Here is a 19,630-nt window from a genome sequence, read left to right as displayed (position 1 = left end):
CTGGGCCCCTCAATGATTTTGTTGTGACCTTTGTACCGGCCGGTCAGAACTAAATTGATGTGTTTGATTAAGTTCTTTGTCAAACAAATCGAAAATCGGGAAACAAATTGCTGGGCAATAAGTACAACGTTGTTCCATGTATTTGTCCGGCTGATATCATGAGAACAGAGGATTATATGTTCACTTATCTAAAATGGCGCTTCTTAGTTCAACAGAGTTTTCGAGAGCTACGATTGCTGGTTGGTTCCTGAAGTAACATACGCAAATATAGTTATTAGACTTATCCAAGTGGGAGTCTGTTGGATAAGGTGTCTAAGTCCATAACTTATTTGGCACATACTTGACCCGACCCGGCATGGTCCATTTGGGTTGCATTTCATCCAAACGATTTATGGATACTTTTATGAGAATTGTATACTTACGATTTATTAATATATTATAAGTTATAATATATTAATATGAAGTCATGTTATCTAATTAGTTTTAGTCTTAAATTAATTATGAATTAATTTAGAGATTAAAAAGAAGACTGATTAAATTATGGGCTATTATATTTTATATAGTGTGGGCTAATAGTCATTTGTTAATGGGCTAAGCTAATATGGAAGTCCATGGATGATCCATGGAGCTTTTAACCCATGGATCCTTGGAAAGGAAAATACATGGGTTATTAGGGTTTCACCCTAACCATGCACACTATATAAATAAGCATATGATGCAAGAAATATGGCTCTAAGGGTAGACTCTAGGTGTGTGAGACTTAGTGGTGGCCGATTCCACAAGAAAGTATACTACTCTCTCAAAGTTTTCCAAACGTTTGTGGTGATTTGTGATTCCATTTGAGGCATTCACACTATTGGTGCTTGGCTCTCAAAATCCAAACAATCAACCATCATCAAAAGGTATGTATTTCTACTAGTAGTTTTATGATTCATAATCCTTATGCTATGCTAGTTAGGAAGAAACCTTGGAAATTATTATTTGCATATATTTTAGAAGAAAACATAGATCCACGGTTTATTAGGGTTGCATGCACACTTAGGAATGTTAGATTGCTCAAAACCCAACAGTTCTATCACACACAACTATCCTCTCTTACCAATCTTACATTGATTCTGTGATTCGGTGTGACAAAACACATACTATCCCCTCTTACCAATCTAAAAGTCTTTGCTGATGGTTAGACAAAACACCAAGCTCTATCACACGTAACTATCCCCTCTTACCAATCTTACACTGATTCTGTGATTCAACATGAGAAAACACATGTTGATGAGAATCTAACAGTCTTTGCCGATGGTTAGACCAAAACACCAAGGTCTATCACACGCAACAATCCTCTCTTCACCTTCTTCTCACTCAGTGTCTAATGACTCAGTAAGAAATACCACTCACTGATAAAGACTCGACACTTTGTGCTGATGGTTAGATAATTAAACCAATATTTATCACACGCACCAATCACCTTGCTAACCCTAAACAAGCAAGTTGTACCTTGAATTGATGAAAAACTATCTTTCAGCATGTAACTTTTCGTGACAATGATCTCAGCGCTTCCGCAGACACTGATTGTCATTTCCTCTTCAGTACAACAGCTCTTTTTACCCAACGACTATTTTTTTATTTGACAGTCTGTCAAGATACGGAGTTATTTTCGATGAAGATAATCATTACCTTTTTTTTAACCGTTTAATCCCATAATTAAACCTTTTTCACCTCTCTCCCAAACCTTCCTCCCATCATTCAAACTTCCCTCTCTCTCTCTTAAAAAAAAACCTAGAATCCTAACTCTCTTCAATGGCGGCATCACTGTTCACCTTCTCCTCCACTTCAAGAAGAGTCGTCCCAGCTCCAAACTCTCCTCCTCCTCCCATATACATCAAAGCCACAAATGTCATTTTTAACCCTGATACACCAGATGTTCATCGCGGTCTTCGACTTGATGATTTTGTCAATTTCTTAGTCTCCTGCCGACTTCGATACGCAATCAGTGAGGTTCCGTCAGAGTTCTTTCCCGAACAAGTATGTGAGTTCTACTACACTGCAACGGTTAATGATGAAAACAACATCATCTTCGGGACTATTGGGCATGGCCGACGCTCAGTTTTTATCACCGCTGATCTCCTCAGTGTTGCGCTCAGGTTACCAATTTTTGAACCATTCTCTGAGCTTCCACCTATTAAACGTTGTCGACGTCTCTTTGATCAACTGGGCTATGATCACTCGAAGGCTGGTGCTCAATCAGCTCTCATTCTGCGTCAATGTATGACTCCAGGATGGAAGTTCTTCACCAGGGCACTGTGCAAATGTGTGGGTCACAAATCTCGTAGTGGTGATCAACTGAGTACTTATGAGCAACAAGTTGTCTGTTCCCTTCTTCTAAACAAACATCTTGATTATGGGGCTTTCTTCTTTGATCAGCTTGTCCAACTTCTTCATGCCAATGTATGCGCTGATAATGTCCCCTTTCCACGCTAGATTGCTCTTGTCCTAGATAAATTTTTCGCTGAAGCCTACTACTCCCACTCAGTACGAATGCATCAGGATGATCCAATGGAAAATGACATCGGCATCTCTGATCGAATGAGAGAATGGATCGCAAATCCATATACTGTTCCTTCACTAACCATTGATACTGATGAAGGAGCTGATGGTAACAATGAAAATCATGCTGATCAACAAGATGAAACACAGGACGGTGGTCATCTCTCCCCTCAACTTTCTCATCATACTCTTTCTGTCACTGAGAGGGTTCACTCAGATCAAGGGGAGCAACCATCCCAGGGGGAGCAACATCGCTCACAAGAAGTTCTAGGTACTCAGTTCATTCATATACCGGCCTCAGCATTTAATGAGCTTCTTACACTGACTTGGGACATGAGTCAGCGTCTTCTACGAATTGAGGCTGATGTCCACCAACTGAAGGGAGTTCTTTTGCCAACTCCTTCCCCTGGCCCACAACATGATGATGATCAAAAAGGGGGAGAAACTGACTATGTTGAGCTTGGATCTGAAGATAACATTTTAAACCAGACTGAGCCACCATAGCCTGTGCACGAGTCTGATAAAATAGCAAAAACTGAAAAGCCTACTGACGAGTCTGATAGACCAGCAGATACTGAAAAGCTTGCTGAAGATAGTGAGCATGATGATGAGGATGAACATGATGATGAATGTCAGATGCTGGACATGAACTTCATTGATCCCACTGTACCAGTTCAAGGATAAGCCTCAGATGATAATGAAGATGAACATGATGATGAGTGTCAAATGCTAGATATGAACTTCATTGATCCCATTGTGCCAGTTCAAGGAGAAGACTCAGATGTAGCTAGCGAGGATATTCAACCTCTATCTCGCAAGCGCAAGGCAGCAGATACTGAATTGGTTGTTTCACATACTGATACTTTTCTTCCTAGAAAGAAACCTAAGTCCATCGTCAGCATATCAAATTCGGCAGCTGAATGGAACATGTCTCCTGATCAAGTTAAGCAAATTCCTGATGAAGCCAATAAAGCTCAGCTTCTAAAGAATATTGCTCAAGCTGATGAATCTCTCATTCAGCATAAACTTCAGGCCAAAGGATCCTTTGAAGCTCAGATGCAAAAGTTTTTAGAATATCAGTCCAAATCCAAATATTCACAGCCTCCTCCCAGTAGCAGTAAGTCAAGGACTGATAATGTTCTCGACATGATTGATCGCAAGAGGTTTCAAGATGTTCATAAACGAAGAGTGAGCAGTCATAAGATCATCAAAGTTAAAGCTTCAAAACCTCATAACGAGAAAATTCTTACTTTGCTAATCACTCGTCAAGGTCTTCAACATCCATACACTGAAGTTGTCAAGAGGGATGACCTGATCAGATACGGATACTCTGAATGGATGGAATTGCTCGAATTAGCATCCAAGCAAAATTCGGATCTTTCTTCAGAACTGACCTGTGCTCTTCATTTACTGATCAAGAAAGTTCAACGTCTGGATCTTGTTCCTACACAGCGTCCTCAGCAGCAAGGCCAAAGTTCCTCAGTTCCAAGAATCAGAAGAACCAGATTTCAAGTTGACAGTGAAGATGTATTGGTTCTAAATTTTGGTGCTGAAGGAATAAACAACTCTCTTCCTATCGGTGTTGAGCCGGTTCAACATAAGTTCATCTCTGTTCCTGAACATGGAATGTTTTATCTTGATAAAAACAGGAAAATGTGTTTTCAGCGCACCACAGAAATTCCAAGAGCTCCAACAGCACATCTTGTTGGTTTAAGACAAATGTGCATGAGTCATCAAGATCTCTCTGGAGAGTTTCACATACTGATTGTTATGGAGTTACTGAATAGAAGACAGGAGCTGCTGGATAATCCTTACTGGCCTGTGAAAGTAGAAGCTGAAGCTGAGTATGAAGAGTTTTTGTCCAGAGGTGTTCTAGTATAGCTGTTGTTTTGAACATCATCATATTGGGGGAGATTGTAAGGTTGAACCTTATAATATGATGATGTTTGAAACTGATCACTCAGCATCAACACGTAATCCAGCATCAGCATCAGGGTTAGCATACAAGTTGTTCAATGTATATCTTTTTAATGTAACATATTTAGTATTTATCTTGTTTCCATAGTTATCGTTTATTAGTTAGCTGGAACATCCCTGATTTGTAGGGATTGTCTATAATAGTTCTATATAGTCTTTTGTACAGCTTTGTGAGGACGTTGTCTTTCACAAACCCTAATAGTCACTCTGTGCGAACAATAATCTCTTTGTGAGATTATCATTCTTAGTGAAAGTTCTTTGTGAAACTTCATTGTTCTTATTAATAGTCATTGTTTGATAAATCGTTTGATCTAAGGTCCTTTCAGCTTTCGATCAGCCACCTATTTTGGATTTCTGTGAATGTTGGCCTTTCGTTTCGAAGTATGAGCACAACATTCACTTTTTGCCGAAGAAGTATCACTAGTGGTTTGCATCGGTTCGTCCAAAGGTATTTTAGTTCCACTTGTGCTCGACACATCATACTTTATAGACTCATTTAGTGGTTCAGGTATGTATCTACCTTTTACTCTCCATGAAGTTTTCTGAGAAAGAGCCTTCGTCTCATCTATGTTATCTATTAGGGCCGACCAGAAGAATTTATCACATCCTCCAGCATTGTCTTCTTCTACCATAGCCGTTAACTCTGCAGTTTGTTGTGGAGTGACTCCTGGTACTGTGTAGACTTGGTTTGGGGTAGTTTGAACCTTTTGGTATACAACATCTTTATCTTTGAGAACTTTGGTTTTGTCGGTAGACGAACGAGCAAACTCAATGGAGTTTTCAGAAATTAGGTTCTTGTGTGACTTAGGTTCGTTTTTGGCTAATTCAGAACAGTCCACCAGATCCTCTACAAAGATTTCAGTCATATCATCATCCTCATTAAGTTCAAATGTATTTTCAACATCAACTTTATTTTCTGCACTTAAATTGGCATTCAAAGAGTCAAATTTATGTATGGTTTCAGCTCTCAATTTCAATCTATCATTTTTGTCTAACAGATTTTTGAGCATGTCCTTGTGGTCCTTGGACTTTATGTAGGATTCAATTTTGTCCAAACCTTTTTTATATGCTAGAGACACTCCATTAGAAGTTACAACACTTTCACAGTTGTAGGCTTCATCATTGATTTCATCATCCTTTAATTCAAGGAAGGGTAAAATCATACGATGTATCTTCTTTCTTACTTCACAACCAAGATGCAACTGAGTGATGTTAAAGTAGAGTCTTTTAGCAATTAAACAAAACACATGTCGTTGTTTAAGAAGTTTAAGATTGTCTCTTTTCAAATAAATAGAATCATCTTTAGATCTAATTAACTCCTTTTCCTTTTGCTCGATCCACATCCTTCGTTCCTCACTCTTTGAAGAAATCCTGCTGATTTGATCAGTTAGGTTAGAATTTGTGATACGGGTTTGGGTGAGACTGCTACTTATGCTTGAGAATTTTGATTTTAAGTTATTTAATTCCTTTTCATAATTATTAACAGGTATTTTTAGAGAAGCAAGAATATTTTGTACCTGTTTGATCAACTCATCACATTCGTTGATCTGAGCACTGATAGGCTTGGCAGCAAAACATTTGTCTTCTCGCTCCCTTTCCTCTTCAATTCCCCCATCAGTTGTGTATCCTCTCATGTGGGACACACCCTCGGTCACTACAAAGCATCTTCCCGTAGCATGTTCTGCTTTTGCCAGCATAGCCTTTCCATGAGTGGGCTTCCTGACTTCATCATCCTATGAATCTGTGGACCCGACCTCCACACCACCAAATTCATCACTGTTGTTTGTATCCTGCACAATTAAAGCATTCATGGTATAGTTATTAACAACAGACTTTCTTTTCTTTATTTCCTCTAATCTTCTTAGGAGGCTCGCTTCCTCATCTTCTTCGTTTGTCTTTTCTTCTTTCTTTCTCAACATACAGTCTTTAGCAAAATGATTTTTGCCTCCACAGTAATGGCACTCGAATCCTAAGTCTCCTCCAACTTTTGCTTCCTTCTTTGAGTCTTCAGACTTTGACCCCATCTTCGGTTCCTCCTTGATCCTTTCGGCGCTATAACTACCCTGCCAGTTTCGGTTCTTATTGGCTGGGAATTTCTTCTTAATGAATTTTCTAGGATTGGACACCATCATGGTGTATTCTTCACCGGTTAGATCATAATTTGCAAGATCTAATTCCTCTTCTTCTTCAACCGAACTTTTGCCTTTGGAGACAAGAGCTAAAGAACCCATACTAGAAACCACATTCGTTTCCTTAGATAAAGACTTCTCATGGGATTTTAAAATACCCACCAGTTTTGCCAGAGAATAAGACTTGAACTATTCATGAGCTTTGACTGTTGACACAACAGCCATCCATTCGGGTCTGAGACAATTCATGAAGGTAAACTTTTGTTCGATAACTTTCCTTTCAATCCCATGCTTTATCATCTTACTTAAAAGATGAATGAAGCGATCAGAAGTTTGAACAAGCTTTTCTTCAGGCTTCTGCTTAATGTCACCAAATTCAGACAGCAAGAGAGTTTGGATAGAATGTTCCATGTCTTCGTCTGTGGAATACAATTCTTTCAATCTATCCCAGATCTCTTTGGTTGTAGTACATGAACTCACTAAATGAAACGTATCCGATTGCAGCGCAAACCTTATCATCCTCAGAGCCTTGATATTGCATTGAAACTTCTCCTTTTGATCCTGAGGAATATCTTTTACATCATTGACAAGCTTATTGTATTCTTTCTGTGTTTTAACAATCCTAGATGTGCTTGAACGAGCGAATGGGCCTACAGTAATAGCTTCCTAGATTAAGTAACCATTAGCATCCGATCCAATCACGTAGTCTTCAAAGTGATGCGTCCAAACTTCATAGTCTTGTGTATACAAGATCGGTATTCTTGTTGTAGACCCTATGCTGTTGGAGATATTGATCAGATTGGTTTCTGAATCATCCATGGACATTGCAAATACTTTTGACCGATAAAATGTAAAAGATCAGACTTGTAATATATCGTGAGGGTTAGATCAACAATTAATGAGATACATCAATGTAGAGTGACGGCTCAATAAATATCAATCAATGCGGAATTAAAAACCCTAAGAACTTCTTCGACAGAAGAGATGTGTATGAATTACACAATCTCCTGCTCTGATACCAATTGATGAGTTTAAAAACTCTTAGATCGATTAGATCTTTTACAAGCACGATTATAGAAATCAAACTATTCAAAACAATATGAGAATCAACACAGATTTGAATCAAATGTATGCTTATGATTCAAAACAGAGTCACGCCTCAGCAGAGCTCAATGAAGAACTTCCGCTGTAGAGGCGAGCTAGGGTTTACAAAACTATGAAATTAACAAACAATGAAAAGCACCCCTACTAAGTCTACATGCATGCAGCTTATATACTAAACCGTAGTACAAAAATATGCATGGTTGGACAAGCCTAATACCGGCATTCAAACTGTGCTAAGGACTGAGCCCATGACGCAATCTAACAGACCCAACACAATTGATCTAAAAAAATAAAGTTAAAATTGCAATTTCAATAAGGAATTAAGTGTTGACCGTAACATTAACCCAATTGTTTTAACCCTTTTGTTGGATCCACTTTGTGTAGTGTACAGAATCACTTCCCTATAAAAAACATTAACAAAATTACTTACGAATCAACAATTTGCTTACGAATTTATATTACTTAAGAATCAACAACTTGCTTCAACTGCATATTGAAATTTGCTAGAACTCACGGAATCAAGATAATAGAAAGTATCTGATTTCATGTCTAGTACACCCAATATCTAATGTCTTCTACAAAAAACACAAACAAAATTAAGTCAAACAACATAATTGCAGTCATTTTCAAAATAAAATGTCAAAATCAAACCCAAGATTGTAGGGAATAAAAATGATGTTATTGCCCTTTCTATTAGACAGCCGATCTGCTAAAACTTCTCGACTTTTGCAGTTCATCCTGTAAAAAAATCAGGAAAAATGTTAGAAAAAAAATGGGACAAATGTTAGAAAAAAACGGGATAGACTGTGTGTGAATCTATGGACAGATTCGTGTTATATATATATATATATATATATATATATATATATATATATTTATATATATTTGACATTCAATGAAACTTACAATTTTATCAACAATCATCTTGACATCTGATTCGTATCCTTCTGTCTTCAATTCTCTTGGTTTTTTCCACAACAGTGTCCTATGAATCTCCTCTTTCGTCTTGCCGATTTCTTACGTCTAAATTATGAAGAATAACAAAGTCAATTAATATAAATATCCAAGTAAAATAATCAATACTTAGTGGGAATCATACAATGTCATTAATGAGTCTGACATATCCTTTTCTACTCAAACGATGATTGTATTTATGATGTGCATGAGTATTTTTATCTATCATACTTTTCTCCTGCGTTAGAAACATTAAAATTGTAACTCTATGGGATACAAAAACTTTCCACTTTTTTGTAATTCTATGGGATACAAAACTTTCCTATCTTCTTTCTTTATAAATGTATAATCTTTCAGAGGTTTGAATAGATTTGCCTTGGGATCTTTACTTCGGTTCTTAATGAACTTGGCATATAGATAATATTTGAAGCTTCTCCACTTCTTCCTAATCGATTGGAGAGTTTGCTTCCGGCTCTTTGGGTCAACTACAAAATTTTCTTGAAACAAAAAAAAAAGGTTGTCCATTATCTACCATTTATAAACGTGTTCTGTAAAATTAGTGTATTTAAGTAACAGGGGAATAAAGAATAAATTTGAAACAGTGGATAATATAACTTGGTTCAACTTGTGCTTTTGTGTACAAGAAATCCAAACAAAAGAGGGTCAAAAACAAGGACAAAAACAGAATTGAACAAATTTATTAACAGGAAGAAACAGAGACTTACCAAAACATATTGCAATAATCCTTCCCTTACTTCATCACTAACTTCCAACCAAGACTCATAAGTTATGGGAACCACTGTTCTGGCAACCAAACCCTCAAAAGTATATAGTTTTGTGGCTTCCTTTCCAACCAAGGCACATTTTTTTATTTTAAGTTATTACAAGTTTCAGTTTATTAGCTTTTGCTTTTGTTGTAAGACCTCTGTGTTTGGAGTCCTCATCATGATCAGAATCTGAATCTGATTCTATGTCACAAAAAGCAACTTCTTTCAACAAGATTCAAATAAAATTAAGTACATTGTTATTTGTTGCAGTTGGAAAAAAAATTAATCACATTCCAACATATCATCAGTTTCACCATTTGATCCATATTTGTACATCCTATGTGGTATGAATCCAACAACATGCAAATTCTCATCTTGTTGATCTTGAACATAAAAAACCTGTTTGGCTTGAGTAGCTAATATGAAGGGTTCAGACTTCTGAACAAGCCTATCAAAGTTAACTACCGTGAATCCTAAATCATGCTTTTTTACTCCACGACTATCAACCCAATTATACATGAATACATGAATAGTAAACATGCGATAATCAAGACCCATATCTCCTTTATACGACCGAAGTAAGTAACAGCACCATACACAGGATTGGAGTCTTTTGCACTAGCAATCTGCATAGTATGTGCAACTAAAGATACTCCACTGCATTGAGTTGTTCTAGACTCATCTCAAGATGTTGTATGAAAATGATACTCATTTATGGCAAAGCCTCTATATTTACTAACAACAAAATTAGGCCCTTTGGGCAACAAAAGAACATCGTAACAAATATCTTCCCCGTTAGCCAAACGTTTTCCAACCTATTAGAAAAATATCTAATTAATATAATTCAAAAAAAATAATTAAAAATGTTGTAATTCTAACAAGATTATTTTAAAATAAACCTCTTTCTTAAACCAACTAATAAATGTCCGATTATGTTGGCTCTGTAACCATGTACTCTTGCGAGCGTGACGGGGGTTGAGATCCTTCAATTCCAACATATGTTGTATAAAGTGTATCACAAGTTAGAAGAATGTTTTATATGATAGATATTGGTATAAGAGTATACAGTTTCATGTAATTCTTACTCTATATGGCTCCACAACAACAGTGTTTCGTAATACACAAAGATTAACTTGATCAAGTAACTGAGCATCTACAACATTGATTGTAGCCTTTGATAAAGGCTTGCCACTGCGGATTCTTTCATCAACATGTTCATGAGGATTTCCAATTGATTTCATGTTTTTAAGTAGTCTAAGCAAAATTCTAAGGCCTCATCCATCACATAACACTCTGCAATGCAACCCTCGGGTCGCTGATGATTTGTTACATACCCTTTAAGTGTTTTCGTGTATCTCTCAAATGGATACATCCACCTAAAATGAACCGAACCACACAACCTCACCTCTCTAACTAAATGCACCATCAAGTGAGTCATGACATCGAAAAATGAAGGAGGAAAGTACTTCTCTAACAAACATAATGTTAATACGATGTCACTTTGCAACTTTCCTAGCTTACTAACATCAACAACTTTACTACACAACTCGTTGAAAAAATGACACAGGCTTAGGATTGTTCTCCACACATTTTCATCTAGCACCCCTTTGATTTCAAAAAGGAGAAGTTGTTGCATTAGTACATGACAATCATTAGAATTCAAACCATTCATCTTTGCAACATCATCCGACACGAGATTCTTGAAATTAGAGTAATACCCATGAGGAACTTTTATGTTAGACAGGGTATCATAAAATAGATGTTACTCTGATAAATTCAATGTGTACTTGCTAGGTGGAAGCCAATGTTGATCCCCTTTTGGTTGAGGTTATAATTCAGTCTTAACTCCCAATGCTTCAAGATCTTGTCGTGCTTTTAATCCATCCTTCGTTTTGTGAGGTAAATTTAACGTTGTACCATAAAGACTCTCGGTCACATATTTTTCTATGTGCATGAGATCTAACTGATGGCGAACAAGCAACTTCTTCCAATATTCAAGTTAAAAAATATCGACTTTTTATGCCAAAATTTAGATATCTCGTTGATGCTTTCTTTTTTCTTCTTTGACTTTTTCTTCTTTGGCGTTTCCTTCTTTGACACTCCCTTCTTTGACTTTATCTTCTTTAACTTTATCTTCTTACCCCATGTAGTCTCAAATCCCACCAGATAGTCATAAATATATTCACCTGATGATGATTATGGCATAAAATCGTGCTTATGTTAATTGTTGAAATGTTTTTTTTCTTTTATGAAAAGGATGTTCAAGTGGGAGGAATCTTCTATGCCCAAGGAAGCGTACTTTTTTGGACTTTGGAAACAATTGTGAATAAGTATTCTTTGAACATATTGGACAAGCATAATAACCTTTGGTAACACACCCCGAAAGATTACCATATGTGGGAAAGTCACTTATAGTCCAAAGTAATATTGCTCTTAGATTGAAGTATTATTTATTATAAGAATCAAAAGTCTCAACGCTAGTTTCCCACAAGAGTTTTAGACCTTGTGTCAATGGTGCCAAGTAGACATCAATATTTTTACTATGTTGGTTTGGCTCGGATGTCAAAAGAGTCAACATCATGAATTTTCTTGACATACACAAATAAGAGGATAGATAATATGTTATTAGGATAACCGGCCAACAACTATGCTTGGAAGTGAATGATATGCGATGATTGATACCATCAGCAGAAAAGGCTAATCTAAGGTTTCGTTTTTCTTGTTCGAATTCTTTCCACGTGTTATCAATAAGCTTCCAAGAAGGGGTATCGCGAGGATGAGTAAGCTTCCTATTAGTGACCCGACCTTGTGCATGCCAAGTTAAGTGATGTGCAATTTTTGGTATTGAAAACATTCTTCTAAATCTAGGGATGATAGGAAAATACCACAAAACTTTTGAAGGTACGTTTTTGGTATTCTTCTTCCAACGACAGGTGCCACAAGTTGGACATCGAGAAGCATCTTTATGTTCTTTCCAGAATAGCACACAATCATTTTCACATGCATGAATATTCTCATATTGTAGACCTACTCCTTTTAGCAACTTCTTGGACTCATATATCGAGCTACGGATGGTATGATTTGATGGTAAGATATCTTTTAGGACAGACAACAAAGCATCAAAACTAGCATCGGACCATCCAAACTGACCCTTCAAATGTTGGAATTTCAGTAATCCACTAAGTGTGTTATACTTTGACCATACATAAAGTGGCTTATCACATTCTTCAAGAAGTGATTTCAATGAATCGGATTCTTCGTCTACATATTTGAAGGCATCATGTAGCATATCCTTTGTATAAATAGCATCAGGAGGAATTGAATTGTTAGGTCATCAAGAATCAATCCTGGGTTGTTTTTCTCCATGGAAAGACAAAATCTTATAATTTTCATCGAAGCCGTGGGCAAAACAATGATAACGGACATTGTCAATTGAGTGGTGACACAAATTGATGCAATTTACACAAGGGCATGGAATAGCATCTAACTTTGGATTATTACTTTGTGCTAACTCTAGAAAAGCATTCACACCTTCATCATATGAATTTGATAATCTACTAGAGGAAATCAATGATTTATCCATTAAACATTTGTTTCCAACCTACATAATTATTTACCATTTAAAGCAAAAATGATTACGCATGTGTAGGGACAAAAACTGTGCAAAAACAAAATTGTATAAGGGCCAAAACTGTACAGGGACAAAAAAACTATACAGGGGCCAAAACTAATGCAGGGACCAAAACTATATAAGGATAATAATCTTGGAGTTATATAAAAAGATAAAGACAATATTGATATAGAAGTGGAGTGTTATCAGGTAATTAAATTTTCTAAGGCATGCAATAATCTTGGAGTTATATACAAAGATAGAGACAATCTTGATAAAGCAATGGAGTGTTATCAGGTAATAAAATTTTCTTTTTACACTTCTCAGATGTCAAATACATGTTCGTTTAATTTTAATAGATTATACTTTTTTATCCTCTTGAAGTTGGCTTTATCGATCAAGCCCAATTTCTCCTAGTCTTTTAACAACCTTGGAGTGGTCTACACAGTTCAGGTAAATATAATCTCTCAGTATCTAACAATATTTGATATTCTTCGTTTTTATGTTTTTATATTTTAATCATATTACTTCAGCGTAAAATGGATGTTGCTGCTAGCGTGAATAGTATGCAGAAGCTTATAATAACATAGGGGTTCTTTACAGAGATGTTGGAAGTATATCTTTGGCCATTGAAGCTCATAGGTTCTTGTAACTCCAATTCTAACCCATTTCATTTCAAGGGCATTTTTGTAATTTTTTTGGTTATATGGTTATAGGGACTAGGGACAGAGGTTCATGAGATTATATTCTCAATATATTGCATGGGAAAATCCAAAAATCTAGAAAGACCACTTGTGATTGGATACATGTCCCCTGATTATTTTACACACTCAATATCTTATTTCATTGAAGTGCCTCTTATTTATCATGACTATGTTAATCATAAGGTGGTTTTGCACTCAGCGGTTGTTAAGGTATGTGTTCAATATGTGTTTATATATGAGAAATACAACATCCTTTATAAAATTTAATATTTATATTTGTTTTACATGTGCAGGATGATGCAAAAACTATGAAATTTAGAGACATGGTTTTGCAAAGAGGGTGTGCATGGAGGGATATTTATGGAATTGATGAAAATAAAGTTGCATGTTTGGTTCGTGAAGATAACTGGTGGTATGGAGCTACGTTGTATCCATAAGTGGTGGTATGGAGCTATGTTGTGATGGGATATAAAAATGAGCAAATGAATTTTTTTTCCTTATGTAACTATGTTATGATAATTAAATAACATCAATATTTAGTTGTGTTTTTAGAATGTTTTTTCATGGTTTTATTGGCCATTATTTGTTATGTTTGTTTTCCTGACTTTTTAACATATTTAATCTACATAAATGATCAAATTAAAGCAAAAAAAGGATGAGAAAGTACTAACAAGCCAAAACTGTACAGGCGCCAAAACTGATGCAGGGACCAAAACTATACACGGACAAAACTAATGCAGACAGCAAAACTGTACAAAAACAAAACTATATAGGTTAGGGCTAATGGCACAAAAACCCTCAAATTTGCACAAAATTGAAGGATTTGCCAAAAGTTCAAATTTAGGTCCATTTTTGCCTTAAACTTGCATTTATTGTGCCGTTTTTGCCAAGTAGCCGATTTCCCTTTAATCAACCGGTTACCCACTTGCTTAGGTGGAAGATACTTGGCATTTATCATATAATAACTCTTTCACAGACATCCTCGTGTGTAAGTGATCCCTTCGACCCCCACAGTTAGTGACAGACTACAACGGAAAAATGACAACTTCGTCTTCAAGATCAAGCTTTAATGGTGGTACAAGAATGAGGAACAAGAAGGTAATAAGATGCAACTATGGTGATGTTTGTGGTGTATCAGTCTCACGAACACCTAATAATCCAGGACGAAAATTTTGGGGCTATCCTAATTATCAGGTAAAAATCTATTTATTTTTGTACTAATTTCTCCATAAAATTTTAGGGCTGCTCTAACTTCCCAAAGAGGAATGTATGTAATAGAACCCTAATTTTTTTTTGTTGTAGGTGGAAGGAGGCAACTGTGGTTTTTTCAAATGGGCGGGTGAAGAACTAGGTCAACATTTGGAGATGTGTCATACAGAGGAGATCAAGCCATTGTTAGAAGTGATCATAGGGTTGTTAGTGGTTATATCGCTAATGCTAGGAATAGTGGTTATTAAGATGTAGTTTTGTTGGTTTTCCTGTATTAGTAATATATTAAGGATAATCAAGAATTGTTACACCTTTGTAATGTTTTTTTAACGGCTGAATGTTACATGTTTGTAATATATTAAGGGTATTAATGGTTATTTTATTAATGGTAGTTAATTGCTATCTCATGTATATGTTCCATGAATGGAAATATAATGAAAGTACATTGCGTAAAAGGAATTGTACTAAAATACCCTTGGTTACATTCACAATGAACGTAAACTTTGCATGAATGGAATTGCACTAATGTATGAAGGGTATTAATGGTAATGTTATTAATGGTAGTTAATTACTATCTTACTTTGCATATGGCTAAATGTTGCACTAATGGTATTAATGGAATTACATGAGTGGAATTGCATGAATGGTATTAATGGAATTGCATGAATGGAATTGCACTAACTTGCATTTGGTTGAATGTTGGATGTTTGTAATGAATTAAGGGTATTAATGGTAGTTAATTGCTATCTCATGTATATGATGCATGAAACGAAGTACAATGAAAGTACATTGCATAAAAGGAATTGTACTAAAATACCCTTGGTTACATTCACAATGAAAGTAAACTTTGCATGAATGGAATTGCAATAACTTGCATAAAAGGAATTGCACTAATGAAAGTACATTGCTAATGCTTAACATGTACTAGAAAATAAAATAAAAACATCATGGTTACTATAATAGGGGGCATCCATTATAAACCTTAATATAAAGCATCCATTACATAAGTTTTACTAGCATTTAGCAGCCATCCATTGTGTATATTAAAACATGTACCCAAAAGCCTAAACAATATCCAAAAAAGGCAAGAAATAATGTAACACTAAATAAATGGATGTATGCTACAAGTAGTGGGTGTATATAAAAAAAATAACCAAAAAGGGCTACCTATACAATTGTCCAATGATACCATCCCCACTTTTTCCCCCATATACCTAGGTAAGTACTCCAAATCTACTGGATATCTAGATGTGGAACCCCTTCCATCTTTGTCAAAACAAGGTTTCTTCCGCTTTTGCAGGATGATCCTTTTTGAGGGCTTTCTTGTCCTTCTAGGTGGTACATGACCTTCATCATCAGCATCATTTCCCTCCATATTTTTTGCATCATCCTCACGAGCACCATCACCCTCTCCATTCACCTCACCAGCACCATCACCCTCTCCATCACCCTCACCAGCACCATCACCATCACCCTCACCTGCTACTTCATCAGCATCATCAACCTCACCATCACCCTCATTTTCCTCCACACCATCATTTATAAGACCATTATCTTCATTTCCTTCCATCACACCATCAACATATGGAATATCCTCAACTTCATTCACATCCTGTTAATAAAAATATTAATAAAAGATATAAACATGTTTGTTAATAATGTTAGCAATTATAAAATGATGAAGTCAAACTAACCATCTCAACTGCTAGCATATCATCCAATTCAACTTTAAACCCTCTCAAGCTCTTTATTTCAGCCATGCTATATCCTGCCCCAAGTAGGTCTGCTACACTTTCTAGTCTACCATCACCATCTCTGGGAGAACATCTCTTGCAGTTCCTTCAGTGAATTCAGGTTCAGGATTACCCGCATTCTCAGACTGACTTTTTTCATCTGTACCTTTAAGAATAGAATCCATTGCATCTTCACCCTCATCAAGTTTTTTTTGTCAGGCCAGGTTCAACTTCCTCAACACCTTTGTCATCATTAGCATGAAGAATACTTTGAATAATAGCATCCATTGCATCTTGGAATCCATCACTTTTCTGATAATTATCCTTTGGTTGGCTAAGAGAAGCTTCAAAAGTGGACATCATATCAACCAGACTGTCATCATCAATATCTTCATTGTCAAACAAAATTTTCACTTGTTCCTCACATCCCCTACCTCAACATGACCATCTAAACCATCTTTTTTGCTTTTAACAGATTTAGAACCTGATGATTGATTTGGTTCAGAATGGACCTTTTTCCTTGGCCTTCCTTTTTTCTTTGGTGGCATAGGAACTGCTTCTTACCTCACATACCTATCACATGATGCTTGACTGGGTTCAAATTGTTCCTTCCTAGGCCTTCCTTTCTTCTTTGGTGGCATAGGGACAAGTTCCTGCCTCTCAGACCTATTACATGATGCCTGATTTGGTTCATACTGTTCCTTCCTTGGCCTTCCTTTCTTCTTTGGTGGCATAGGGATAGGTTCCCTGGTTGCATTCTTGCATCCCTTTTGGTTATGGCCATACTCAAAGCACTTACCACACCTTACAGTTCTTCGGGTGTGTACTCTTCCATCATTTTCAGTTACATGTCTCCTTCTATTAACCTTTGGCCTACCAGGCATTCTCCTTGACACTGGTGGCAAGGGCTTTATGTATTCAGTTTGAGGCCATAGATTTGAACCATTCACTGGACTAATGTTAGCAGAGTAACACTTAAGGAATTGCTCCTTGGAAAGCATGTCATCAATATACTCATCAGGTGTTTGATGGATATAGTTGATGGTTGCAATCACATGAACACATGGGATCCCAGCCAGATCCCATAACTTGCAGGTACAATGCCTTCCATCTAAATCCACCATGTCGCTATCACATCCTCTCCTTGCTTCAAAAACATGTTGTTGACTATGAATTATTAACCAAAACCTACATCCACAAGTTACATGTTAAAGTGTTACCTAATGAAATTAAAACAAAAGTTACATGTTAAAGTCTTACCTCATGTTCTTCCCAAAAAGCTTCATCTTCTTTAACACTACTGGACATATACGGGTATTCCATCTAGTGCTTTCCTCAATCATGTGAGCAAACCTATCCATGATGTATATCCTTAATTCTTTAAGCATTGTGATCAATGGTTTTTTCCTAGCATCCACAATGATGGATTTGAAGCACTCTGATATACCATTCTCCACTGCCTCACATGCATACCCTGTACTCATGTAAGCTCTACACCATGGCTGGGGTTCTTTGGACATCAGATGCTCATATGCACCAGTATTCAGCTTTTTAATTTTGTCCATATGTTTCTTGAAATCACCTTCCACACAGCTCATAGTTGCAGCCCAAAACAGCTTCTTGAACTCTAACCCAATGTAATTTTTTCTAAAATTTTCATATATGTATCAGGCACATTGCCTGTGCTCCATATGTGGCAATATGTCTTTAACAGATTGCAACAAACCCTATACAAAAACTAGCATACATGTAAGTATTTATAAGTAATTTGAAAAAGGATTAATATGTTATAAAGAAACTTACTTTATGTTGATATGATATAACTACCAACCCCCTTCCATCAATAAGGTCTAGATCACCACTGAGTAGCTCAAGGAACCAAGTCTAGTTGGACTTATTTTCCACATCAACAACAGCCCAAGCAATTGGATAAACCTGGTTGTGGGCATCTCTATCAATAGCAGTTAGCAGTTCACTCTTCACCTTCCCCTTTAAAAAGCACCCACCTAGCCCAATTACTCTCCTACATCCTCTTTTCCAGCTAACACTTAGTGCTTTGAAACAAATGTAAAACCTATGAAAATAATTATTTCCATCTGGATTGGTTGTTACACCAACTTGACATGTGGACCCCGGGTTTGACCTTAACAATTCATGGGCATAATCCCATATCCTTGCATAATGCTTATTGAGTTTACCTTTTATTAAATTTTTGGCCCATTTCCTTGCCCTTCTAACTTGTCCTATAGATACCACACACCTATACCTTTGTCTGATGTCGTCAATCATTTCTTCAAGTTTCATCTTTGGCTTATTTGCAATTTCAGTCACATAATGTCTTCCAATCCATTCAGGGGACACAATGGATCCAAACTTAAACTGCCTATAACATTTATGGTCACCATTCATAGCTTTGATCTGAAAAGATCTTTCTTTGTACATCCATGCAGCATAAATTCTGAAAGGGCATCTTTTCTCTTGCTTCCTATTTCCACATCTAGCTATAATTCTTTTACTATCACATTTTTCAAAGTATATTCTATAGCCATGTGAGACTGCATAATTGGTGACACAAAACTTCAGTTGGGCAGGGGATTCAAAGATGTCACCAAGCTTTGGTACCATCTTGTCCCACTTGATGGTTGGGTCATGAATTCTATAGTTGTTTTTTAATACATCCTATTCATCTTCATCACTCTGCCAATCAGTAGCATGGTATACTTGTGCTCTGATTTCATCTGCCATACTAGAATTTCGTAGGTTTTCATCACTTATTAGAACATTTAGGAAGATATCCTTACATTTATCAAGTGAGGACACAAATTCTTCCTCTTGTTCGTGGTCCATGTAAATGTTGTGGAGTTCAAAATCCATTTCAGTCAAGCCAGCAAATGGCTCA

At 36.4% G+C, this 19,630-nt stretch overlaps 1 protein-coding gene across 1 annotated transcript; it reads right to left on the bottom strand.

Moving 5' to 3' along the window:
- Positions 1–18,615: 18,615 nt before the first annotated feature.
- Positions 18,616–19,356, bottom strand: LOC145045714 (uncharacterized). Its single transcript, XM_078994037.1, has one exon. The coding sequence runs from the start codon at positions 19,354–19,356 to the stop codon at positions 18,616–18,618; it is 741 nt and encodes a 246-aa protein (XP_078850163.1).
- Positions 19,357–19,630: the final 274 nt, after the last annotated feature.

The sequence above is a fragment of the Lactuca saligna genome, chromosome 5 (genome assembly GCF_052625555.1).
Source record: "Lactuca saligna cultivar CGN05327 chromosome 5, ASM5262555v1, whole genome shotgun sequence".
NCBI lineage: Eukaryota > Viridiplantae > Streptophyta > Magnoliopsida > Asterales > Asteraceae > Lactuca > Lactuca saligna.
This window is presented reverse-complemented; position numbering and strand designations above follow the sequence as displayed.

Coding starts and splice junctions, on each gene's coding strand:
- LOC145045714 (XM_078994037.1), bottom strand. CDS start 19,356: ATGGTACCAAAGCTTGGTGACATCTTTGAATCCCCTGCCCAACTGAAG.